Raw genomic sequence first — 26,914 nt, 5'->3', positions numbered from 1 at the left:
CCCAGGCCATCCTTGCTCCAATGGAGCCTCGGCTGCTGGAGGGGAAGAGAGAGACAGAGAGGAAGGAGAGGGGGAGGGGTGGAGAAGCAGATGGGCGCCTCTCCTGTGTGCCCTGGCCGGGAATCGAACCTGAGACTCCCGCACGCCAGGCCGACGCTCTACCACTGAGCCAACCGGCCAGGGCCTCTGAAGACTTTTTTGATTGTCACAACCTAGGCTCAGAGGTGCTACTGGCATTTAGTGGGTAAAGGCCAGGGATGCTGCAAAACATCCCACAATGCATAGGCCCTCCCCACAACAAAGAATTATCTGGTCCATATGTCAATAGTGCCAACATGGAAACATTCTGCCTTAATGTCTTAATTTTCCTGGGCTTTGTTTTCTCATCTGTAAAATAGAGCTAATACTAGTATCTACCTTGTAGAGCTAGTATCTACTAATACTAGTATCTACCTTGTAGAGCTAGTATCTACTAATACTAGTATCTACCTTGTATAGGTTCAACAAGGTAATTCAGATACCTAGTGTCTAATAACAGCAGGTCCTCATAAATACTCCCTACACAAGTCATTATTAATCTGCCTCTAGAATCCCTCCTGGCTTATCTTTCTGCTAAGCCCACTCTGTTTGGCTTGCCTCCTGCCAGGCCAGTGTCTCTTGACTTTTTCCTTGCTGGTCTCCATGCCTCCCTTCTCTCCTGTTTGATCCAAGCCTTATCAAACAGCCGAACCCTCTCCCTCAGACCCCATCCCAGCACCAGCTCCTGCCTCCTCTCCCACTTCTCCCTGCCACCCCCTCCTCTTACACTTTCCTACCTCACCTCTGGTGGCTCCCTCTGCACAGACTTCCTCCAGGCCCCAGTCCATCTCAATGCCACCCACACCTCTGGGAAAAGTGGCATAAGATAGTGAAGCACATCTTGGATTTGGACCAGGATGCCTGGCCCAAGTCAGCTTCGCTTAACTACTTACTACTCAGTTTTGGGAATGTCATTCTCACTTGTAAAATAGGGAAATGATCTCCACCCAGGAGGTGGTTTTGTGGGCCAAGTTGAACATGTAAGTGAAAGCATACAACTGTAAAGAGTGTAAAAGTATAAGTTATTCAGTTTGTTGTGTGTTGTCCCGCTTTGTATTTTTATTTTCATAGTGTTTACCACCTTCTAACAAACTATAATTTTGTCTTTTATTTATTGACTGTCTCCTTCCATTAGAATGTCAGCTCCATGAGGGTAGAGGTTTTTGTCTTTTATTCACTGCTGTATCCCTAGTGTCTAGAGCAGTACCTGGCACATAGTAGGTGTTTAGTAAGTAGTTGTTGAATGAATGAATTCACTATCTATTGTGAGTGACTTCTGTAAAGCCCCTAACTCTACCTCCTCCAAGAAGCCTCCCTTCAAAGGCTTGTAACTTAATCATTGCAGCATCCCCATTTTATAGATAAAGAAATTTGCCCAGGATCACTCACCTGAAAGTGGCAGGGCCAGATGCATTTGTTCATTTAAAAATGCTGAGCACTTCCTGTGTGCCAGGTATTAGGGACATAGATAACCAAGACTTAGTCCTTGCTGTCCCTCACAGCACTTTTGGCAGGAAGGGTCATAGAGGGAGGCCCAGGATGCTATGGGAACAGAAGAGGGCCCTCTCCAAGGTTATTGGTTGTCAAGACAAGTGTCCCTTCACTGCCCAAACTACCCCTTGGACTCAACCACTATATATATATATATGTATGTATATTTTAACAGAACATGATTATATTCCAATACAACCAGAAAATAAAACACAACCATGTGTATGTGTGTGTGTGTGTGTGTGTATATATATATATATATATATATATATATATATATATATATATATATATATTGTGTGTGTGTGTGAGGGAGAGACAGAGAGACAGAGAGACAGAGTCAGACAGAGGGACAGATAGTGACAGACAGACAGGAAGGGAAAGAGATGAGAAGCATCAATTCTTCGTTGTGACACCTTAGTTGTTCACTGATTGATTTCTCATATGTGCCTTGACCAGGGGGCTATAGCAGACCGAGTGACCCCTTGCTCAAGCCAGAGACCTTGGGCTGAAGCTGGTGATCTTGCTCAAACCAGATGAGCCTGCTCTCAAGCTGGAGACCTCAGGGTCTCAAACCTGGGTCTTCCATGCCCCAGTCCGATGCTCTATCCACTGCGCCACCGCCTGGTCAGGCCACAACCATTATATTTTGATAGTACTCCTTTATGCTCTAGTCCCCAGGCTTCTGGAATCCACTAGGAATTCATCCAGTTCAGGGTCCTATGCTGCTCTTTAACCACTATGCTTGCTTTTGCTCCCTCTGTTTTCTCTACTAGTGGGCAACTCCCTTGAGAGAAAGCATAGTAGCTCAACCTCCATGTCTTGATAACCACTCTGCCTGGATGAGGAAACTGAGGCCCAGATAATTCATTAGATCTATCATCACACAGCAAGTAAGAGACAGGACTGAGACCTGATTTCCACCCAGTCCCAATGCCCACCACCCTCATCCCCAGCTGGCTCTGCTCCTCTGGACCTGGCTGGCCTCCCCTGCTTTCTCCTGCTTCTGCTGAGACTAGGAATCTATGCTGTGGTAGGAGGAGAGTGGACTGAAGGCACCTGGGGTCCAGAGTTAGGATTGAATATTTAGGATAAAGACCCACTTTGAAGTTCAGATTTAGAATTGAGGCTATTTTGGTGGTGGTGAGGTAGGGGACTCTTTGTAAAAGCCTAGAGCAGGGGTCAGGAAACTTTTTGGCTGAGAGAGCCATGAACACCACATATTTTAAAATGTAATTCCATGAGAACCATACAATGACCCGTGTACGTTAGGTATTATCCAATAAAAATTTGGTGTTGTCCCAGAGGACAGCTGTGATTGGTTCCAGCCACCCACAACCATGAACATGAGCGGTAGGAAATGAATGGATTGTAATACATGAGAATGTTTTATAAATATATATATATATATATACTCTTTTATATATTTTATAAAAATATATATATTCTTTTATATATTTTATAAAAATATATATATATTCTTTTTTTTTTTTTTTACAGAGACAGAGAGAGAGTCAGAGAGAGGGATAGACAGGGACAGACAGACAGGAACAGAGAGATGAGAAGCATCAATCATTAGTTTTTCGTAGCGCATTGCAACACCTTAGTTGTTCATTGATTGCTTTCTCACATGTGCTTTGGCCGCGGGCCTTCAGCAGACCGAGTAACCCCTTGCTCGAGCCAGTGACCTTGGGTCCAAGCTGGTGAGCTTCGCTCAAACCAGATGAGCCCACGCTCAAGCTGGCGACCTCAGGGTCTCGAACCTGGGTCCTCGGCATCCCAGTCCAATGCTCTATCCACTGCGCCTCTGCCTGGTCAGGCATGTTTTATATTTTTAACACTATTTTTTTTATTAAAGATTTGTCCGCGAGCCAGATGCAGCCATCAAAAGAGCCACATCTGGCTCGCAAGCTATAGGTTCCCAACCCCTGGCCTAGAGTGAAATTTGGGGTGAGGTTCCCCCCTCCTTTCTCCTGCCTCTTTTCCCCAAAGATAGGGAGGTCTGGGATAGGAAGAGTTAAGTATGATTTTGCTTCCCCAGCCAAGAGGGGAAGCCAGACCAGGCAGGCCCCGGCAGAGGTATGGGGTGGGGGAGCTGGTGTCAGGGGTGCTAGGACAGTGGGAACAGCAGGAGCCCTGTCCCTCACTGGCCCACCTACTCTTCCTCCACTCCTGGTTTGGGGAACAGAAGAGAGAGAAGCAGAACAAAAGTGTTTGTTTTGTCTGAGAAGCCAAAGGAGGGTGCTGCACCCCAAGGGGAGAGGACTGCAGGGAGGGGAAGTCATATCCTGGGTCCCTTACTTGGATGCGTCCTGGTTGCTCACCACACTGCCCAGTACCCTCCTACAGATGGGAACCAGAGCAGCCCCTCCCTCCTAGGTGCCCCTCTCTGAGTACCTAGAGTCCCTGCCATAGTCCCACTCCTGTCTTAGTCACACTCCAGCCCCTTGTCCATCTGAGGCCAGCTCCAGAACCCAGAACAGAGGGCCTGTCCAGCTCTGCTTCCCTTGCATATTACAGGAACCCTGATGTCCCAGGTTCCCCATCAGAATAAGCCGTGGGCGGCATAGGGGCAGGGCATGCATGGGTTCCGAAGCCTCAGCTTTACCACCTCTTAGAGAGGATGAGGTGGCTGGTGGGGCAAGGTCTAGAATTAGGGGACAGGAGTGGAAGGACTGATCAAAGGTCCTTGGTGAGGCCTGAGGATAGAGGCTCTAGAGCCTGGGGTAGGAAGCCTGGGGACCTGGATAATCCTGTTTTGTGAGGGACTGGCCCCTCCCCAGAGCCAGCTGGCTGCAAAGGAGACCTGGGCAAAAGGAATGTAGAGATAAATGCAATGCGAAGGTTGTGGGGGCTTTGCTGTCTCTGTTCCCTACTACCTTTCCCTGGATAGAGAACTACCATTGGCTATCCAGCCCTCTGCCCTGCTTCCCCTTTTAGGCCCCTTTAGGAACCACAAAAATCTGGGACCTGGTGTCCTGGCAACATGATGAGTGCACACACAGCTTTGATATGTTTTAAATTAGCTATTAAAATAAGTACAATACTGGGGAAGGAGAGTTAGTACAGTCCTGCATTTGGCGGGGTGGGGTAAGCAGTAAGAAGGGACTGAAGGGGGAGGAATGGAGGCAGCCTTTTCTTCCAGTTGCTTGGATCCAAAGGATGTGGTCAGGGGATGGAGGGGCAGTGCCTGGGCCTGTTCTTGGCCCTCTCTGGGTGTCTATGTCTTGTTGCTTGGGTCTAAGACCTAACGGTTGGATTTGAAGGGAGATTAGTGGGGCAGAAGATAGAAAAGGGGGACCCCAAACTCTTGGCCTTCACCCCAAAACTGAGGGTATAAAAGGAATTCAGAATCTAGAACTTTTTTGCACTCCCCCAACTCCCCCCAGGCATTCCTTCCCCATTCCATCCTGGCATACTTAGATGCAGCTTTGAATGGGCTGCCCACGTGTGGAGGGGGGTAAGGGTGACTCACTATTACTATGGGAGGAAAGGGGGAGCCAGTGGTGGAAGAAGTGTGAGTCACCCTGATGGGCACCAGCCTCCGGTCCCCTCCCCCGTTTCTGGATCTATCTGCCTGCCTGGCGCCTTCCCTTGCTTTACACCCACTTTCCCTCTTCCCCCTGCCCTTCACCCACCCACTCCCACCCCTAGATTCTGCTCTTTACCCCTGAGGCCTGAGACAGAAGGAGGGCTGAGCACCAGAAACTAAGATGGGAACTTCAGCGAAGCTCCAGGACGAGTGGGGTGTGAGGGAGAGGGTGGGGTCTGACTCCGCCAAAGCTGGGCTGTCTTCGCTCTACTCACCACTCCCCCCGCCCCCATCCCTGTGAGCATGCGACGGCTCCTTTAAAAGCAGTGGCTCCTCCTCCCATTCCCAGGACCTATTAGAGCCCTTGCCGGGACGCCGGTGACTCAGTGTTCACTGGAGCGCCGCAGCCGCACTAGCCAACCGGGATTCCAGGTCCGACACTGCACGGCCCAGATCTCCAAGTCTACCAGGAGCCAGCCGAGAGCCAGCCAGCCGGCGCGCTCCAACCCGGAGCCGTCTCTATCCTTCGTTTAGAGCCCCGTGCCCTTCCCGGGACCCCTGCCCTGAGGGCAGCGCTGCCACCCTGCCGGCCATGGAGACCCCGTCCCAGCGGCGCGCCACCCGCAGCGGGGCGCAGGCCAGCACCACTCCGCTGTCTCCTACCCGAATCACCCGGCTGCAGGAGAAAGAGGATCTGCAGGAACTCAATGACCGCTTGGCGGTCTATATCGACCGTGTGCGTTCGCTGGAGACGGAGAACGCAGGTCTGCGCCTTCGCATCACCGAGTCTGAGGAAGTTGTCAGCCGCGAGGTGTCCGGCCTCAAGGCCGCCTATGAGGCCGAGCTCGGCGATGCCCGCAAAACCCTCGACTCGGTGGCCAAGGAGCGCGCCCGCCTACAGCTGGAGCTGAGCAAAGTGCGCGAGGAGTTTAAGGAGCTCAAAGCGCGGTGAGTGCGTCCAGGTGGCGGAGTGCCCAGGTGGTGGCGTGCGGGCGGACTGGTCACCCCTGCCCGGCCCCAGGCGGGTGATAACTTTGCCATATTGTCTCCTCCCTCCCCGGAACTGCCCCCAGCGGGTGACTTGGCAGTGCCAAGGGAAATCGTCTGGATAGGAGAGATAAGGGTGGGGTCTCTGGGAGAGTGTGGGGTATATAAGGAATGATGAGGGCATCAGGGCCAAGTAGAGGCTGGTTGGCAGGCCCACATGCAGTCAGGGTAAGGTTTATCAGCCATTTGGAGCCTGGGAGAGGGGCTTGAGTTAAGCAGACCTAACACTGCCTGATCTAAGAAAACGGCACCCAGGACACAGAGTGAGTGAAAGGGCCCTGTTAGAACTTTCTTGGTAGGTTTGGCACAGTGCCAGTTTTGCCCAGACAGGCTCTGAACACATGATGTTAAGACAACCCTCCCAAGCTGGCAGATGTCCAGCGGTGCTGGAGAGAGGTCACCAAGGCCTTGACCCCCTTTAGCCCCTACAGGAGGATGTAGGTGGCCCTCTTGGCACGACCCTTTTTGAGGTTCTAAGAGCTGGGAAGCTGTCCTTCACTTCCTGCATGTCTGGGACCTTCTCTGGGCCCTGACAGTCCACCAAACAGCTCCAGGAGAGCGGCTCCCCCGCGGCTCCCACAGCCCTTGGCCTGCTTGGCCCAGGAATGCAAAGGAGGGAGGGAGACAGAGGCAGAGGCTCCACCTCAGGAAGCTGTGTTATGCCCAGGTCTGGTGGCTCTCCCAGCCTCCCAGACACGCTCTGTCCGCTCTGTCCGGTGTCTTAGAGGGTTTAAGGCTGTGTCCTTCTCTCCCTCCCTTCTTGGAGTGAGCCACTTTTGTTTTCCCAGCCAAGCCAACCCATTTTTGCTCTGGCCAATCCACTCAGCCACTGCCTTTTTTCAATCTTTGCCTTAATAAATTGCTGGAATACAGTGACATTTTTGAAATCCAGCCGTTGGAAGCTTCAGGCCACTCCTACCTCACCCATCCCTGCCCCACCCTACCCCACCCTACTTAACTCCACCTCCTTTTCTAAAAAGGCCTTTGGAGCCTGGAAGTTTAGGCCCTCTTTCAGTCCTCCAAGAATTTGGTTTCCTCCTCTATTACCCCTTTCTCTGTGAAGACCCCTGAGCATGGGAGGGGTGAGAGGGGAGCTATGGTTTGAGTTCACCTCTTTCCCTTTGTATCATCTCCAAACTCTCGCTCTCAGAATTTGTGCATATTTTTCATCCCCCCCTTCACTAGCCCCAGCCCCAGGTGGGGTGAGTATGACAGATCCATCCCCATGTGGAGAGTGGACTGAAGTTGTGTGGGGAGATAGGCTGACTTTTATTTCTGTTGATAAGGATTACTCTGTCTTTTTCACTAGAGATTTGAACAATTTAGTTAGCAGGACAGACAAGAGGCAAGCTAGGGCAGTCCCAGAGAATGTTAGTGTTCTAAACTCGTCCATTCAACCACCACAATCACCTTTGCAGATCCCTCTGAAGGGCATTCTTGGCAGATCTTTTTCTGGGGTAGACACTGATCAGGAAACAAGAAAACTGGAGTCTATGGTCTCATGCTAACCCCGTCATACCAGCCTGTCTCCTCTTCCTCCTGGTGCAGCTGTCCATGCCTTGGACACAGCGGAGGGGGGGTGCACACGTGAGGCAGGGGCGGGGGTGGTGTGTGTACTTGTTATATTTAGCCACCTGACTCTCCTCCTCCACTGATCCTGGCTGGGCAGGCCGGGCTTCCGGAAAAGGGGGGTGGGTTTGCACATCTGGATCTCAGGTTGATGGACAGCAAGGTGGAAACAAAGGGGGCTCAGACTGGGACGACAGTCCTCTTCTATGTCCCCAGTGGAAGGGGCTAGGATTTGTTGTCCCCTTTTGCATCTGCTCTACTTAGTGTGAAGTGAAGGAAGAATTTGGAAGAGAAAGAAAGGCATTGTCCTAACTCCTCTCACTAAAACCTAAAGAGAAGGTGTTGTTTGGTTTAATGTTTAATTAGAGCTCAGAGTTCAGGGCCAGGCTTTGGGTTGGGATGCAGAGCTGACTGTACCCTGTGGCCCAGCCTGGGTACCTTGACCACACCCAGGGGTTTGGGCGCTCTCTTGGTGAGCTGGGTTATAGGCTACAAACAGAAACACTCTCCCACCCACCCACCCTACACACATACACATTCTTTCTATTCTGGAGTCTAAATGCAGGAGAATGAGGAGATTGAAAGCACCAGGGAAGGCCTGCCTGCGGTGCAGACTTGGAGCTGGGTCCCACCCCAGGCAGAACAGCTGGGTAGATGACTCAGATGCTGCCCCCCTCCTTCCCACCCTGGTAGCTTTATAAGAGACAGCAGACAGGGTGGAGACAGCAGATGTCTTAAAGGGAAGGATGGGGGCCTGAATGTCTGCATCTGTATCCCAACCTCCTGTATGCTACTCCTCACATCCTGGGATCCTTTCCTGCCTTCTTCCTTAGGACCTCTGGTGGTGGTCTGGAACTAGAATTATGGATAGGCATTGTGCACAAGTGGTTCTAGAGTTGAGGCCAGAGTTATGGGCTTGGCATGCAGGACAGTGCCAGGATCTGTGGCTTCCCATGAGGAACTGGTAGAAGAAGAAGATTGAGTCAGAAGTGGGGAGATCCCAGGCCCACAAAAGCAGAAGCGCCTCTTCCCTCCAGACGAGACCTGTATAGTCTACAACTTCCTGGATTGCCCGGCTTATGCAGCCTCAGTGGGGACAGACAGGGAGGTGCAGACCTGAGTTTACTCAAGCTCTCATCAGAATAAGAACAGCAAAGACCAGAGAAATTCCATGTCACAGAGTGAGGGAGTGACATGTCAGAGCTTGAGCAGAGGTCCAGTTCTGACTTCCAGTTGAGTGGTCATACCATTAAACCTTACTCCTGTAGCTTAGGGAACAGGTTAGAGGATCCAGAGGGTAGGCTGGGGTAGCCAAGGCTCACTCCTGCAGACTGGAGATTCTGCTCTGGGACCAATGATACCTTACTGCTCTGCTATTCTGCCAGGGCCTGTTAACACGTAATAAGCTTTTGGGCCCTGGCTGGTTGGCTTGGTGGTAGATCATTGGCCTGGCGTGCAGGAGTCCCGGGTTCGATTCTTGGCCAGGGCACACAGGAGAAGCGCCCATCTGCTTCTCCACCCCTCCCCCTCTCCTTCCTCTATCTCTCTCTTCCCCTCCTGCAGCCAAGGCTCCATTGGAGCAAAGTTTGCCTGGGCGCTGAGGATGGCTCTGTGGCCTCTGCCTCAGGCGCTAGAATGGCTCTGATTGCGGCAGAGCGATGCCCCAGATGGGCAGAGCATCGCCCCCTGGTGGGCATGCCGGGTGGATCCTGGTCGGGTGCATGCGGGAGTCTGTCTGACTGCCTCCCCATTTCCAGCTTCGGAAAAATACAAACAAACAAACAAACAAATAACAGTTTTTGCCTCAGCCTGAAAGACACAGGACCCTGCAAGGCCATGAATCTGGAGGCTGGTGATTCCTGTCTTGGGACTTAGAGGAATTGAAGGAAGCTGTGCCCTTTGCATGGAAGCCTTTGAGGATGCCTGGCCCCCAGTCGTCACTCGAGGAGGCCTCCTGATGTTATCTCTGCCCCTACCCACCCCCCAAAGTTCACATTCTGATTCAAAGGGAAATAAGAAGGTGTAGCTAAACCTTGGGGCTGAGCAGTTGGGTTTTTTTTGGGGGGGGGGGGCTGAGCAGTTTTTAAGGATCACAAGAGAGAGTAATTCTGACAAGGGCCCCCAATTGTCTTCCCACAATTGATGCCTCTAGTTGGCACTTCCCCTGGCCTTCCAGAGTTTTGAGATTTATTCTTGTTTGGGATGTGTCTGTCGTTCCTACTCCTAGTCCCACCCCCCATATTTCAGTAGCTCAGTGTCAGGGCTGAAGCCAGGGACAGCTGGGGGGACAACTGGTAGGAGATGCTTTCATTTACCAACTGTGCCCTCTGCTCTCCTCCCCCTGACCCCTCTAACAGCTGAAGCAGCTAAGACAAGGGCCGGCTCAGAGGCCCAGATACAAGGGCAGTTCATCCAATTCCTACCTTCTTGGGCCCCCAGGTACTGAAGGCGACATAAGCCAAGCTCTAATATTCTTCAAGCTATCTTTGGGGAGGTTGTAGAGTCTCATCTCTTAACAAGGGGCATGGTGGTCCATCGACAAAATGACAGGTTGTGAGAGGGAGTTGAAACAGCCCTGGTCCTTGGAGTCCTTAGTTCTAGGCTTGGCCCTGCTACTATATTGCTGTGTGACCTGGAGCAAATCAACTTCCCTTCTCTGTATTTCCTTAGCTATAAAAGAAAGGGGTTAAAACAGGTCTCCCTCAGTTTCCAAAGTAATACAATGACCCACAAAGGCTGAAAAAACAGCCTTCTAAATACCAAGCTATAAATATTAAAATAAAATATAATTAATTGTGAATATACTTAATAGCCAATGCTATTCTTAATAGAAATATTTCCCACAAGCTGTGGAATTTTAAAGTACTAACACCCTGTTTCTTTCTCAAAGAAAGTTTGTTAGAAATGGTTAATTATGACATTACATTCTTGGCTTATGCTTTGTTTTTATTTCTAGTAGGAAAGGGCACTTCATTTTCAATGCCTTTCCCTTCAGGGCAGTAGAAAGGGCTGTACAATGCAGGAGGAGAGGGAGAGTCCCGGTGACCTGTGTTGGGGTAGGAGAGAGGCCCTGGGAAAGGCAGGTCTGTTACCTTAGAGCTGGCCAGGATTAGACGGCAGTGCCTGGAGTCAGACAAAGGTGCAGGGTGACCTTGAGATCCCCGCCGTCTACACTTCCTGCACCCATTTTGGCTCCCCCAACCTGAGGCTGGGCTGTGAGGAGGTCTTGGCCCTAAATCATCCTTCAAGAGAGGTGACAGTTTGTGAAAGAGGAGGGCCTGGGGGTGCTCCCCAGCCCTTTGTGGGAGAGGAAGCCTGAGTCCCTGCTGTGAAAACCAGGAATAATTCTGGCTAGGATCCCACGCCCAACAGAAGAGCTGAGTCACAGGAGAAAGCAGAGTGGAGAGAGTGGACGGGAGACCCTGAGCTTGTCCAGTCAAAAAAAAGGCTGAGGGGTAGCCTTTTATGAGAACTACCATGGGTATGGGGTGTTCTTGCTGAGCAGCAAGAGGGGTGAGTCTGAATCAGATGCAAGACCTATGGCGGGAGACAGGACCTCTGAGTTCTTTGCAGGCTGACTCAGAGGAGCTAGAGACTCTTCATTTTGAGGGTCCCAGTTCTGGACAGTTGAGAGGAAGCAGCTTGGGATTGTCAAGTCCCCCCTTCCTCCCAAAGCACTAACACTACCACCCTCTGCTGGCTGGGGGAGAGACCTGCATCTTCCAGCTGGAGCTGGAATGTAGTGTGACCAGAACTCTTAGGTCCTCCCCCACCTCCTTTCTTGATCTTGGGGTGCGGCTTCCACCCCCTCCCGCTGTGTCAGGGTTAATAACCATGAGCCACCAGATGGAGGGTTAATATGTCCTAAGAAGGGATGGCTGAGTCACCTTCTTGTGAGGATCTTCTAACAGTCCCTTCCTTTGGCCACTGGCCTCTCCCTCCCACTCCCCAAGATGTTCCGTCTCCTCCTAGGCCATCCACCCCTCCTCCCTCCATGCCCCCATTTTCTCTGGTCTGTCCCCAGGCCTCACCCATGCATTTCTGTGACAATACAGGAATGATTTCTGTAGAAAAAGGCCAGGAAGAAGGAAAGTGGAGTTTGGCGGGGACTTTGAGGGAGCGGTTGGTCAGGAAGTTGGCCTCCTGTTGCCTAGGACCCCAGTATCCTAGCCTGTGGCCACAGGCTTCTCTTGCCTCCGTACAATGCCACGTTGATATACTCAGCAGCTGTGACTCAGCCGGGCCCCCTGCCAGGCCCAGTGTCTGAAATGTCAGCAGGCCTCCTATCCCCCTTCTCAACTCCAATTCCCCCATCCCAGTCCTCTCTCTGGAATTAAGACCCAGCTTTGTTTGAGGGGAGGACAGCTGAGAGCCTGGTGGCTCTCAAAGGAGATCTGATGGGCCTCAGGCACCAGGCATGTGTGGCCAGTGTCACACCCAAGAGAGAAGCGTGTGGAAGCAGAGCTGTGTCTGCTGTATGTGCACGCGCTTGTGTGGGAGGTCAGGAGTGGCGGTCCACCCTGGAGGGCCGACCGCATGCTTTCTGGGTGTAAGACATTTGGAACTCAGGGGAGAGTTTCAGGAAGCCTCAAGGGGCTTCTACATCCCTGAAACACCTTCCCCCTCGGATCCTCTCTTTAAGGTCTCCTCTCCAGAGAGAGAAGGTGCCTTGAATGCCAGGGTGGGGAAGCCAGATGTCCCATTCTTCCCACACCCTGCCATTACCCAGAAGTGAGGCCAGACCCACAGACCAGCCAAGAAACCACACAGTGGTTCCTTTTGGAGGCAGACATGTCAAACCTGTGGCTCTGCACACAGTAGTACGAGTGTGTGACACCTGAGGCTGTTTTACTAAGCCTCTGTGTCTGGCTGGGGCGTCTCCCGGTGGGGCAGAGGTCGCACGTCTCCCAGGCTCTCCTCCTGGGTGTCTCTGTGCCACTTGCTGCACCCCTGGCATGCATTATGCCATTTTCTGTGGTCTGTCCTGTATTCTGTTAGTGTCCTCAGGTAACCGGGTAGACAGGTTTCTAGTGTCAGAGCCTGCCCTTCTCCAGGCCTTAGTTTCCCCGTATGTAAAAGTTCAGGAGTTAGTCCAGGAGGAGGTCCCTCTAGAAGCCTTGAGCATACGAACCTCCTAGTGTCAGGGCATCAGGGGACATACAGAAAAAGTCCCCGAGATACAGTGCAAGTGGAAAGAGAGTAAACCGGCAGGTAAAACGATAAGTGAATGTATTTTGGAAGAGGATGGGAGACAGGGAGCTGGGCAGAGCTAAGTTAGCCAGGCTCACAGTTGGGGGTGGATTTGGACAGATAGAGAGAGGGAAGGAAGGGGGATATATTGCCGTGAGAGGGGTTGCTGAAACAAAGGGAGGACTAGTAGGAACAGGCACGCGGGCTTGGGGTGGCCCTCAGAGCTGTCCCATCACCAGGCAGGAAGTCAGCCTGACCACCTGGGAGGACAGAACTGTTCTTAAGCCAGGAGGGCCAGGACTCCCTGCCCAGCCTTGCCCAGCCACAGGGGTGCCCTTTCCTGTGAGGCAGGAAGCCCCAGAGGCTCAGAGACCTTTGTTTTTCTACCCTTCTCCCCCCGCCCCATTCCTCCCAAGTCTCTCTTCAACCATGGAGAGCTCCATCGCTGGTGAGGCTGAGGCAGCCCGCTTCACCATCTTCCCTTCCCGCTTCTTATTTTAGCCCCAGCCCACGTCTCTGCCCCCCAGTCTCTTCCTCAGCACAGAGGAGGAAATGGGGGCCTCCCTCAGGGCCTAGCCGGTTGCTCCCAGCAGCCAGGCCCAAACAGGCTTTTGGCAGGCCCTGGCTTCCATAGCTGGCATCGAAGCTGGGCTAAGGAGGGTGACTCAGTGGGTGGGTCAGCACTGGGCCCGGTGCCCACCCAGCCCTTCTGCTTTGCTGGGTACCTTTCTTCCCCAAAATGTGTCTCAGGGTCCTTACCTGCAGAGGCCTGCAGCTGGGCTTCCCCATCTGGCCTTACGCCAGGCCAGCCAGCTCCCTGCTAGCCTTTCTATCTTATTTTCCTCACTGCCTTTCTCTACCCAACTCTCTTCCCTCCTTCAGAGATGGGGTTTGCCAGCTGTGGGAAGAGTTAACAACAGGATGCCCAGCCCTTCTTGCCACATGAGGCGGCTGGGATGAAGCCACTTCTGTGCTTGAGGAACGTGGTGGATGAGAGAGAGAGACAGGCCCCTCCACTGGCCTGGCATCGGACCTGGGGCAGGACGCAGGCAAAGCCAGGGTCTCCCCTGTGAGCACTAGAGGATTTCCCAACCCCTGCCCGGGTATTGTCTGCCTGAGGATGAGTCACCTCTGGAGCCCCTGGTTCCCACCCTTCCCAGCTCCCCTTGCCTGCCCCACCCTACCCCCCTGCCACCCTAGCGTGGGACAGCAGTCAGTCAGCACGTGCCCAGCCCTCCCACCGCCAACCCGCAACAGACTCGGGCACAGGCAGCGCGACTGTGTCTGTTTGGGTCTGGACTAGGTCTGAAGACCCCAGCTAGCTAGGACATGGCTTTTGAAGCGGGTAGGGTAGGCAAGCCAGGGAAGGAGGTAGGAGAGCCATCTCAGAGGGTGTGTGTATGTGGCTCCCTGGCCACAGAGATCCCGAGGTCTGAGTCATGAGTGATAGTGGCTTCTTCCTCACAGATGGGAGCTCCCCGAGCCTGTCTGAGAAAACCACAAAGCCTCTTCCTCACTTCTGCTCATGGTTTTCCTCATCTGCAGGAAATGTCTTAGTTCTTCTTATTATTTATTGGTGAGAGAGAGAGAGAGAGAGAGAGAGAGAACACACATAGGGACAGGAGACAGGAAGGGAGAGAGATGAGAGACATCAATTCTTTGTTGCGGCACCTTGGTTGTTCATTGATTGCTTTCTCATATGTGCCTTGACTGGGGGGCTCCAGCTGAGCCAGTGACCCCTTGCTCAAGCCAGCAACCTTGGGGTCATGTCCACGATCCCACACTCAAGCCAGTGAGCCCGCGCTCAAGGTGGCAACATTAGGGTTTCAAACCTGGGCCTCTGTGTCCCAGTCCGACGCTCTACCTACTGTGCCACTGCGTGGCCAGGCAGCGTCTTAGTCCTTTAATGTCATCTCTTTTAGGTGATAAGCTAAGCCTCCAGGAGGATATTTCTTTGGAGCTATTATGTCATGGCAGGTGCTGAAACAGCACTGCAGGACGCTGAACCCAGCTCTCTGTGCCTCAGTTTCCTCAATCACACAATGATAGCATCTGTCTTGTAGGGAAGCTGTAAAGATTGAGTTAACAGTGTAATATTTAGAGCAGCACCTGGTACATAATCAGCTCTACATAAGTATTTGCTGTTATTATATTTTTGTTTCTATTACTGCCCCACCTTTGGGAGCAGTAGGAAATCAAGAGGTTAGACTGAAGGAGAAATTCTGTAGTTGTTCACCTGTAAGTTGCCAGAGGGCAGGGACTATGCACCTCTGTTTTCCTGGGTCAGTGTCTGCTACAGAAAGGGTACTTCTAACGAGACCTTTGGCTTTCTGTCATCCCCTGGCGTCCCTTTTCTGGGGTATGAGGAGGCCAGGGAGCAGGACTAGGGAAGAGATGCCCTTAAGATGTCATCTGAGCCTGACCAGATGGTGGCGCAGTGGATAGAGCGTCGGACTGGGATGCAGAAGGACCCAGGTTCGAGACCCGAGGTCGCCAGCTTGAGCGCAGGCTCATCTGGTTTGAGCAAAGAGCTCACCAGCTTGGACCCAAGGTCGCTGGCTCCAGCAGGGGGTTACTCGGTCTGCTGAAGGCCCGCGGTCAAGGCACATGTGAGAAAGCAATCAATGAACAACTAAGAAGTCGCAACGCGCAACAAGAAACTGATGATTGATGCTTCTCATCTCTCTCCGCTCCTGTCTGTCTGTCCCTGTCTATCTCTGCCTCTGTAAAAAAAAAAAAAAAAAAAAAAAGATGTCATCTGAAAGCATCACTCTTTCCTGCTTCTCTCAGCTCAGCTGTCTGGGTCAGTGGAGCCCTCCTCCTCCACTCTCTGGTTCTCCACTCTCTCTAGACCTATGACTTAGAAAGCAGTGAGGCAGAGGAATCGGAGCCTTTTGACCCTGTCTTTGCTGCAGCTTCCATTGCTTGACATTAGGCCCTTTACCGTCCTTCTCTGTGCCTCAGTGAGAGGAGGAGAGAGAGAGTGAGGCAGACTCCTGCATGCACCCTGACTAGGATCCACCCCAAAACCCCCGTCTTGGGCCGATGCTCAAATCAACCGACCTATTTTTAGTGCCTGCGGCAGACACTCAGACCAATCAAACCACTGGCTGCAGGAGGGGAAGAGAGGAGAGAAGGAGGAGGAGAGAAGAGAGAAGCAGATTGTTGCTTCTCCTGTATTCCCTGACCAGAATCGAACCTGGGATGTCAATATGCTGGGCCAATGCTCTATCCACTGAGCCACTGGCCAGGGCCATGTGCCTCAGTTTCTTTATCTGTACAAGGAAGCGGTTGAGCTGAACCCACTCTAAGCTCCTTTTAGTTCTCTAAATTCTGAGAGCATCCGAGTACAGCCAGCTATGGCTGTTAGCCTGCAGGGTAGAGAGGCCACTTCTGGGAAGCCCTTGCCAGCCTTGGAGCCAACTCAGGGCCCTTGGAATCTGGGTCTGCCGCGTCACTTCGCTTTACCAGCGGTTTTTCTGTTTTCTCCCTCCTCCCCCTTCAGCTGCCTCAGCTTCGGAAAAGTTCTGAAGTCATGGAAAGTTGGGGTTGTGCAGCCAAAACCTGAGCTGGGTTTTGACTTTATTTTTAGCTTTCCAGGCTGAGACGGAGGAGGGGAGACCATCTTCCAGTTTTGGAAGGCTTCTTTTCTCAGGAGACAGACACTGTTGCATTAAACAGCTTGTCTTGAGGTGTTGCCAGAGGCCTGGACAGGAGCAAGCATGCAGGCCGGGGGTGCTCCCTCCAGGTATCCACATCCTCCCTGGGCCTGTCTGGATGTCATCTGCCCCCCTCCCAGGAGAGCCCAGTTGAAGGGGAGGTGACTCCTGTTTGAAATCTGCTAAGATGACAGAACACGCCCTCCACTACGCCCTCGGTTCTGGCCTCTCCCTACTGCTTCGCAGTGAATTGTTGGGCTCTTGGAGCTTAGTGCTTTTGTGGCAAAAGAAAAATATTGGCAAAGCCACTTTTTTCCTTTCCAGGATAGAGTATTTTTCTCCTGCCTATGTTTGGTTTGGTTTCCCTTTTTTCCATCTGCTGTGGTGGGCTCTTGCTGGAGGACTGATGCATTACAGATGGCAGCTGGGACCAGGACCTTTGGCTTTCTGTCATCCCCTGGGTTTAATCCTTTCTCTCACCAGACATCGGTAAAGGGATCACAACATCTGGAGAGTTCTTAGATTCCCTAGAGGTTTTTAAGAAAATAAGACCCCCTATTTTTCCAGTTCACTATCCAGCAAAAACAACGAGGGGCCCAGAAACTGGAGGGAGTGGCAGGGGCAACCCCCATGGGCCTGGTTCTAGCTAAAGCTTTACCCACTTTGAGGACTGCGGAAGTTCATACCGTGCCTGGCTGTCCTCATTCCAGATCTCCCTGAGCTCTAACCAGACCTGCTCTTCCCGACAGTCTTCAGAGTATAAAAGGGACTAAGGGAGGTGACCAACATTTTTGGGGATGCATAGACCTGGAGGCTGGCAGTCTAGATGTCTGGGTCCCTGCTGACGGTGGGGGGGGGGGGAGCTTGGCTGAATGAAAGGTGGGTGGCATCAGGGAGGAGAAGGTTAAGGCCTCATGTGAGAAGGGGTGGGAGACAAAGGTGGCCCTGTTTCTTTGGGACGGAATGGGAGGGGAGAAAGTGAAAAGCATTCATCTCATGGGATCAAGCTTTGCCCTTGGCCCCAGGCACGTTCCTGAGCACTGAGTCATGGGAAGGGTGGAGAAGCAGGAAAGGGGTTTCGGGGACTCTGGGGGAAGTGGGAGTCCAGTCCCAGAGACAGGCAGATGCCAACAAACCGAAGCCCACGATGCCCTCTCCTGGCAGTTGGAGGTACAGCAGATTCAGGCCCCACAGCTGACCACTGGGGAAGTGACTTCTTTCTTCCTGGGGAATGTGGCTCTCTCTAGAGACACAGACTTCTACCCTTAAACCCATTCATCCCTTGCTTCTTTAGCAATACCAAGAAGGAGGGAGACTTGATGTCCGCCCAGGCCCGGCTCAAGGACCTGGAGGCTCTACTCAACTCCAAGGAGGCCGCACTGAGCACCGCTCTCAGCGAGAAGCGCACGCTGGAGGGGGAGCTGCATGACCTGCGGGGGCAAGTAGCCAAGGTGAGCCCCTCCTCCAGGCCTGCCCATGGCCCCCCACCCCCCCACACCTGCCCTTCCCCCACCCCTAAACAAAAGCACACTCATTCTTCTACCCCATTTGTTGCTCTCAGGAGGTACTTGTCCTCCAGCCTCAGAGCCATTCACCTGTCTCACCTCTCCAGACCATATTTCATCGTTCCTTGCTGCCCATGGCATCTAACACAGTGAATTTAAAATAATCCACAAGCTATTTCCATTTAACGTTGCAATGAACTATGTTTGGCCCTCCTATGGGGAGCTACAACCACTCTGGGAGACAGGAGAGGAGTGTAGACCATCCACAGAGCCTATAGTTGGGAGCTGATGATAATCACACGTGGGACACCGATTCTTAATGATTGGCATATTGGTCCTTACTTTCAAAACACTCAGCTGTCTACTCTATGTTAGAATAATGGGAGATGCTATCTCCTATTTCTTAGCAAGTACTTACTCTGAGGACATATTTTTTCTTCTTCTTTTCCAAGTAAGAGGAGGGGAGATAGAGAGAAAGACTTCGCATGCACCCCAACCAGGATCCACCCAGCAATCCCCGTCTGGGGTCGATGCTCTGCCTATCTTGGGCCATGATCAGAACCGAGCTGCTTGACTCCATGAGCAGTCCTCAGTGCCTGGTGGCTGATACGCTTGAACCAATCGAGCCATGGCTGCGGGAGGGGAAGAGAGAGAGAGAAGGGGGATGGGTGGGGTGGGGAAGCAGATGGTTACTTCTCTTGTATGCCCTGACTGGGAATCGAACCTGAGACATCCATATACGGGGCTGACGCTCGACCACTGAGCAAACCAGCCAGGGCTCAGGACATACTTTCATGTTACAAGCTAGGAAACAGACTTTAAAAAGCTGGCCTGTTCCTATTCAAGGGATGAAAAAGAGAAAAGAAAAAAAAAAGCTGGCATCTTCCCAATTTCACAGCCTCATCTGCTCACAGCAGGGCCAGTACTAGTCAGTTGCCAAGATTCTGTCCTGGACTCTCTCCCCTCCCAGGCCCCGACACCACAGGTCACCATGGAGAGACCGAGAGATGATAACAGGTTGATTACAAAACCAAGCCTGGGCCATTCTCCTCCCAGGTCTCCTGCCTCCAGCTCTTTCCTGCCTCCCGGCCCTTCCCAACTGCATTGGCCAGCCTATGCTTTCTAAGACTGCTTTCCTACTCAAATTTCAGAGGGTCTTTTTGTGGCAGATAAGGGTACATCTTTTCGTTATCCAGCCTCTGCCTTCTAGTCCAGCCACCCCTCCCATCGTTCCCCCGTGACCCCAGCCATCAGTAGTGCTGACCCTCCTGTAGATCCTGAAGCTCCCGTGCTGACCCTCCTGTAGATCCTGAAGCTCCCTGCCTCATCCCTCTGCGCCTTCGCACACACACGCTCCCCTCTGCCCTCCAGCCACAGCAGTGTCCCTCCCAGGCCCACGAACCTGGCCTTCAGGTCTCAGCCTCTAGGAGCCCTTCCCACCCTCCTTGACCACCCCAGGCACACTTTGGTTTCTTTTCTCATGATCCCTTTAGACTTTGGACATACCTCTTTTATAGCAATTGCTGTATTATGCCAGAGACGGGAATTGTTATCTCTTATTTCTTAGCAAGTGTCTACCCAGAGTAGTTACTCTAAGGAGATACCATTATCTCTGTGGCCCTCCGCGGCTCTCAGTCCGCAGACCTATTTCACACGTGTAAGGGATGCACTGGGAACAGCCCATTTCTCAGCCTCCTTCCAGCTCTGATGATGTCCTGTGACCCCCTCCCGAACCTCTACCCCCTTCTTCTCAGCTCGAGGCAGCCCTAGGTGAGGCCAAGAAGCAACTTCAGGATGAGATGCTGCGGCGGGTTGATGCTGAAAACAGGCTGCAGACCCTGAAGGAGGAACTGGACTTCCAGAAGAACATCTACAGCGAGGTGAGTACCGTGCTCTGTAGGCCAGAGGACTAGGGGTGGGCGATGACAGGCACCATTGTTGGGGCTGTAGGATCAGCTCTGTGCAGAGCTCACCTGCCTGACTCCCTTGCACTGGTGGATGGGGGTGGGGAGTGGCTAGCACCCCGCTCCCAGGTTAAAGTAGGGCTAACAGTGGCTCACGAGGCTTGGATTGGGCAGGGAGCTTGGCCACCTGGGTCGTAGCCTCTAAGGACCTAGTTCTGATTTTGGTTTTTGTGTCCAACCCTTCCAGGAGCTTCGTGAGACCAAGCGCCGCCATGAGACCCGGCTGGTGGAGATTGATAACGGGAAGCAGCGCGAGTTTGAGAGCCGGCTGGCAGATGCCCTGCAGGAGCTGCGGTCCCAACATGAGGAGCAGGTGGAACAGTACAAGAAGGAGCTGGAGAAGACCTATTCTGCTAAGGTGCTGCCTTTGCCCCGGCAGCCCTACGCTGCCCACCCTGGGCTGTTCCACAGGGGATCAGATGGACGGTGGTCGGGGCTCAGGGTGTCCAGGACCTGTGGCTGCAGCAGCAGTGCCCTTCTCAGGCCCTCCCTCCCTCCCACTCCCTGCCGCCCTAACCCTGTGTCCTCCCTTCCAGCTGGATAATGCCAGGCAGTCCGCTGAGAGGAACAGCAACCTGGTGGGGGCTGCACACGAGGAGCTGCAGCAGTCCCGAATTCGGATCGACAGCCTCTCGGCCCAGCTCAGTCAGCTGCAGAAGCAGGTGATGCCCCCTCACCTCTTCCCTCATCGTCCAAGAGTCTGGGCAGGATGTCTGGGAGAAGTCTGGGTGGGGGGCTTCCTGAGGAGGAGAAGGCAGGAGGAAGGGACAGAACATGTTCCCACAGACTAGGAAAGGGCCCAGGATTTGGAATCGGATGACCTGTTTGCTATTCCAGGACTACTTGTACGACCGCCACCTCTCAGAGCCTTGGCTTCCCATTTGAAAATGGAGATCATCCTTATCCTCCCAAACTTGTAATCTGCTAGGTGACTCAGTGTGAGGTGTTGAAAGCATCAATGTTATTCTAGTCGGCCATGCCATTTGTGACAGGAGGAAATAGCTTCTAGCCTCAGAATGATAGATTTCAGTTAGATATTGGGAAGGGCTTCTGAGTCACCAGCCCAGGCAATGTTAGAGCTCATGATAAAAGTCTCTCTCTCTCTCTCCCTTTCAACTTTATTTATTTGTTTGTTTTAGAAAGAGAGGAAGGGAGAGAGAAAAAAAAACATCAATTTGTTGTTTCAATTTTTTTTTTTTTCTGAAGCTGGAAACAGGGAGAGACAGTCAGACAGACTCCCGCATGCGCCTGACCGGGATCCACCCGGCACGCCCACCAGGGGTGATGCTCTGCCCACCAGGGGGCGATGCTCTGCCCCTCCGGGGGGTCGCTCTGCCGCGACCAGAGCCACTCTAGCGCCTGGGGCAGAGGCCAAGGAGCCATCCCCAGCACCCGGGCCATCCTTGCTCCAACGGAGCCCCGGCTGCGGGAGGGGAAGAGAGAGACAGAGAGGAAGGAGGGGAGGGTGGGGGGTGGAGAAGCAAATGGGCGCCTCTCCCATGTGCCCTGGCCGGGAATCGAACCCGGGTCCCCCGCACGCCAGGCTGATGCTCTACCGCTGAGCCAACCGGCCAGGGCCTGTTGTTTCATTTTTTTATGCATTCATTAGTTGACTTTTGTATTTGCCTGGACCAGGGATAGAACCTGCAACCTTGGCATATCCAAATGATGCTCTAACCAACTGAGCTACCCAGCCAGGGCCCCATGATCGTCTCTAATAGGAGCCTGGAGATCCTGGGGAGTGTGGCGGGGTGTCCCCTACCAGCTCACCAGCCCCCCACCTTCCTTACCCAGCTGGCAGCCAAGGAAGCGAAGCTGCGGGACCTGGAGGACTCACTGTCCCGTGAGAGGGACAGCAGCCGGCGGCTGCTGGCCGAGAAGGAGCGGGAGATGGCGGAAATGCGGGCAAGGATGCAGCAACAGCTGGATGAGTACCAGGAACTGCTGGACATCAAGCTGGCACTAGACATGGAGATCCATGCCTACCGCAAGCTCCTGGAGGGCGAGGAGGAGAGGTGGGTTGAGGAGGATTGGGAAGGTGCTCCTATCAGCTTTGGCCTGTGACTGGCCTTGACGAGGTCCCTCACTTTGTCTTCCCTCCCTAGGCTCCGCCTGTCCCCCAGCCCCACTTCCCAGCGCAGCCGTGGCCGTGCCTCCTCCCACTCATCCCAGACGCAGGGTGGGGGCAGCATCACCAAGAAGCGCAAGCTGGAGTCGGCGGAGAGCCGCAGCAGCTTCTCCCAGCACGCTCGCACCAGCGGGCGTGTGGCTGTGGAGGAGGTGGATGAAGAAGGCAAGTTCGTGCGGCTGCGCAACAAGTCCAATGAGGTAGGCGCCCAGGACAGGTGTGAGGGAATACAGCTGGAGGAGGGAAACACCAGAAAGCAAAGGGATGAAGTTGGAGAGAGGCAGATCGGTGAGTGTGTGTATCTGTCCCACTCTTTAGACCTGGTCCTGGTTCCAGGACTCATCCCCAGCTGTAAGGCCTTAGGCAAGTTATCTACCCTCTCAGAGCATCAGTCTCATCTATAAAAAGGGGATGAATAATAATCCCTAACTTTGAGTTGTAGAGAAGGTGAAAGTATCTGGGGTGACATAGCATAAGTGCCCACAGGTCGCACCTGTTACTCCTGATGGGAAGAGCAGTGTTGGGGAATGGAGGGAGAGCCTCCAGTTGTGCCTGTCTGGGCCCTTGAGCAAGATAAATCCAGGAGTCGGGATGAGCATCCCCCACCTTCCCCTCCACTCCCTGGCAGGACCAGTCCATGGGCAACTGGCAAATCAAGCGCCAGAATGGAGATGATCCCTTGCTGACCTACCGCTTCCCACCCAAGTTCACCCTGAAGGCTGGGCAGGTGGTGACGGTGAGTGGCAGGGTGTTTGGACTCGGGGCTGGGGAGTGGTTGGCCTGAGGACGGGTGCGCTGGAGTGAGTGCCTTTCTCTAATCTCCCTCCTCAGATCTGGGCCGCAGGAGCGGGAGCCACCCATAGCCCTCCTACCGACTTGGTGTGGAAAGCACAGAACACCTGGGGCTGTGGAAATAGCCTGCGCACGGCTCTCATCAACTCTACTGGGGAGGTGAGTGTGCTGCAGGCTCGCCTCTTCCTGGGCAGGACGCCCCTGGTGGCCTCAATGCAGGGGATTCCCCGGGGGCAGTTGGGAGCCAGCTGCTCCTAACCCAAGGAAGCCAATTCAGGGCCACTTTCTTCTGTCTCTGTGGTGCAGTCCTGGGCCCTAAACTCTCCACCCAGGTGGCAAGTCAAAAGCTGCCTCCTCCAGCAGCCTGAATGGCAGAAGTTAGATAGCGAGGGTTGTTAAATACAGAACCACACTCCTACCCAGACAGTTGGACAGTGTTCCTCTGGGCTTGACCAGTTCCTTAGCTCCAGCACCACGGAGGACAAATAAGCAACAGCCTACCAGGGGTCCCCAAACTTTTTACACAGGGGTCCAGTTCACTGTCCCTCAGACCGTTGGAGGGCCGCCACATACAGTGCTCCTCTCACTGACCACCAATGAAAGAGGTGCTCCTTCCGGAAGTGCTGCAGGGGGCCGGATAAATGGCCTCAGGTGGCTACATGCAGCCCGCGGGCCGTAGTTTGGGGATGCCTGGAGACAAAAGGCAGGCCGCAAAAAAGATTCTTAGGTGGTCAGTATGGGTGGATACACTGCACATCCCTGCTCTAGTGTTGACCTTTAACCTTGGGCCTGGTCCTGTGTCCCCGACAGGAGGTAGCCATGCGCAAGCTGGTACGCTCAGTGACTGTGGTTGAGGATGACGACGATGAGGATGGAGATGACCTGATCCATCACCACCATGTGAGTGGCAGCCGCCGCTGAGGCCGAGCCCACACTGGGGCACCCAGCCAAACCTGGGGGGCAGCTTCTCCGTGGCCTCCCCATGCCAAAAATCTTTTCATTAAAGAATGTTTTGGAACTTCACTTGCTGCCCTGGCTTTTCTTCTCTCCTCCCTATACTTTGAACAGGGAACCCAGGTGTCTGGGTGTCCTACTCTGGTAAAGAACGGAGTGGGAACTCTCTGGTGTCATGGAGTATTCTGAATTTGTCTCCGGGGAAGGGGATGGGAGGACAGATGCGGGGCACCCAGCCCTGCCTCTCTCCCCTCATTTCTGTGGCATGCATTTCCTTTCTTGCCCCTCCAATTCCTGTTGCATGCCTGTCCTCTCTTCCTCATTTTCCTGCAAGAACATTCTCTCTCATTCCCACCCTCTCCAATTTATTTTGCATGCCTACTGCCCTACAAGCTTACTTGCTCTCTCCTTTCCCTCTTAGAGTAGCGCGGACAGTGAAAGCCATAATTCCAGTTACCTGTCCCCAAATCTTCCTGACACATCTCCCTTTTCATGTCTTCCCTCCCCCTCTTCCCAGCCCAGTCTCCTAAGCCCTATTGCCTGCCCTCTAGTCCCTTGAGGACAGAACCTCACCTTCCTGCCTGGTGGCTGGGAGCCTGCAGGAGCGTGGAGCTGAGTGTTAGGCCTAAACAGAGTCCCTGACTCGCCGTCCGCCTGAGCCTTGTCTCCCTCCTCAGGGATCCCACTGCAGCAGCTCGGGGGACCCAGCTGAATACAACCTGCGCTCTCGCACTGTGCTGTGCGGGACCTGCGGGCAGCCTGCCGATAAGGCGCCTGCCAGCAGCTCGGGAGCCCAGGTGGGCGGATCCATCTCCTCTGGCTCTTCTGCCTCCAGTGTCACAGTCACTCGCAGCTACCGCAGTGTGGGGGGCAGTGGGGGTGGCAGCTTCGGGGACAACCTGGTCACCCGCTCCTACCTCCTGGGCAACTCCAATCCCCGAACCCAGGTGAGTTATCCCTTTGCCTCCACAACCCACAGGCAGAGGACCCTGGTCCTTGAGGGCTAGGACAGGTGGCCCTGTGAGGGGGAGAGCCTTCTCTTCCGCGGCCCGGGGGAGTGGGAGCCTTCCCCCACCTCTGCCACCCAAGATCCTAGACAGTCCACTCCTGCACCCTGCCCCTCCTGTCTGAGCCCCAGACTGGAGGACAGGGGCAAGGCTGAGGGTCGGGAGGGCAGGGGAGGGAGGGTACAGGGGCAAGAACTGCCACTCACACCTCTCTCCTCCTCTCTTTTCTCTTAGAACCCCCAGAACTGCAGCATCATGTAATCTGGGACCTGCCAGGCAGAGGTGGGGACACGGGCCTCCAGCTTCCTCCTCACCTCATGCCCACCCCCTCCCTGCACCTCATGGGAGGGGGCTTGACGCCAAAGAAAAATACCCCTTTGGTTATTTTCTTCAATGTTTTGGTTTTTTTTCTAAGAGAAGTTATTTTCTACAGTGATTTTATACTGAAGGAAAAACGCAAGCAAAAAAAAAAAAGCATCTATCTCAATTTGCTCTTTATTTTTCCTGCTTCCAAGAAACTCTATATCTGCCTTAAAACCAAAGAGGGCTCCTCCAGGAGCCAAGGGATAGGGGTGCTTTTACAGAACCGAGTTTCTGCTTTTCTGCGCTGCCTGCAGCCCCCACCCAGAGACCCCATGAACATGGTGCCTGAGAGGCAGGTGTGGAGTCCTCTCTGCCGCCTTCCGAGGGCGGAGGGCTGAACCAGGCGCCTGGGCTGGCCCCCGTTGTTCCGGCACACCTGGCTGAGGCTCCTCTGCCTGCCTGCCCCCAGTCCCACTCCTGCCTCCAGCCTCGGGGTGACGATTCTCCCAGGAACCAGCTGCGCTTGCTTTTTCTATATTTTATGTAGACAAGAGATGGGAATGAGGTGGGGGGTAAAGGAAGGGGGAGAAAGGTTGGTTTGAGCCTGCTTTTACCTAGCTTTAGAGGCATGGTGGGGTCTGCCTGGTCACTGGAGATCAAGGTCAAGTGGATGCAGGATAGAAGGGAGGGGGAAGGGAGGCTTACTAGAAAGGGTAAGAACCTATGGGGCCCCACCCCAGAGGAGGAAGGTCAGAAGGGGTGGAGGATGGGTGTCAGTGGTTTTTGGCAAACACTAAGGATCCCCTAGTCTCCCCATTCCTCATCTGCACCTCTTTTCTCCTCCCTGAGTCAATACACAGATTGTTTCTATCCCAGTCTGCTGTGTCTTTGTTGGTGGGCATCACCATGTGTTCTGAGGGGTAGACAAATGTCACATGATCACCAGCATCCTCCTGCTCACTGCTGCCCAGCCTCAACCCTGCTCTTGGGGGGGGGGGGTGCAAGATGCAGCCTTCAGAGTACTCTTTTTTTAATTTATTTATTTATTTATTTATTTATTTATTTATTTATTTTTACAGAGATAGTGAGTCAGAGAGAGGGGTAGACAGGGACAGACAGACAGGAACGGAGATGAGAAGCATCAATCATTAGTTCTTCACTGCGCGTTGCAACACTTTAGTTGTTCATTGATTACTTTCTCATATGTGCCTTGACCGCGGGCCTTCAGCAGACCGAGTAACCCCTTGCTTGAGCCAGCGACCTTGGGTCCAAGCTGGTGAGCTTTGCTCAAACCAGATGAGTCCACACTCAAGCTGGCGACCTCGGGGTCTCGAACCTGGGTCCTTCCGCATCCCAGTCCGACGCTCTATCCACTGCGCCACCTCCTGGTCAGGCACCTTCAGAGTACTCTTGATATACATTTGGGTGACATTAGTGATGGCTGGTGGGCAGATGCTGTGACATAAGAAGCACTGAATTACTTGGGGGAGTCTCTTTCCCTTCATCCTACCAGCACTTACCAGCACCGTCTACATACTGGGCACTTTTTTTTTTTTTTTTTTTTTTACAGTGACAGAGAGTCAGAGAGAGGGATAGATAGGGACAGACAGGAACGGAGATGAGAAGCATCAATCATCAGTTTTTCGTTGTAACACCTTAGTTGTTCATTGATTACTTTCTCATATGTGCCTTGAC

At 53.3% G+C, this 26,914-nt stretch overlaps 1 protein-coding gene across 1 annotated transcript; it reads left to right on the top strand.

The window, feature by feature from the left end:
• Positions 1 to 5,469: 5,469 nt before the first annotated feature.
• LMNA (lamin A/C) lies at positions 5,470 to 26,089 on the top strand. Its single transcript, XM_066362215.1, has 12 exons — positions 5,470 to 6,049; positions 17,861 to 18,017; positions 19,826 to 19,951; positions 20,223 to 20,393; positions 20,572 to 20,697; positions 21,830 to 22,050; positions 22,141 to 22,363; positions 22,792 to 22,899; positions 22,995 to 23,114; positions 23,766 to 23,855; positions 24,587 to 24,856; positions 25,151 to 26,089. The coding sequence occupies exons 1-12, from the start codon at positions 5,694 to 5,696 to the stop codon at positions 25,175 to 25,177; spliced, it is 1,995 nt and encodes a 664-aa protein (XP_066218312.1). The 5' UTR covers positions 5,470 to 5,693; the 3' UTR covers positions 25,178 to 26,089.
• Positions 26,090 to 26,914: the final 825 nt, after the last annotated feature.

Source organism: Saccopteryx leptura, chromosome 2 (assembly GCF_036850995.1).
Source record: "Saccopteryx leptura isolate mSacLep1 chromosome 2, mSacLep1_pri_phased_curated, whole genome shotgun sequence".
Taxonomy (NCBI): Eukaryota; Metazoa; Chordata; class Mammalia; order Chiroptera; family Emballonuridae; genus Saccopteryx; species Saccopteryx leptura.
The sequence above is the reverse complement of the archived record's forward strand: the minus strand, read 5'-3'. Positions and strand labels throughout refer to the sequence as shown.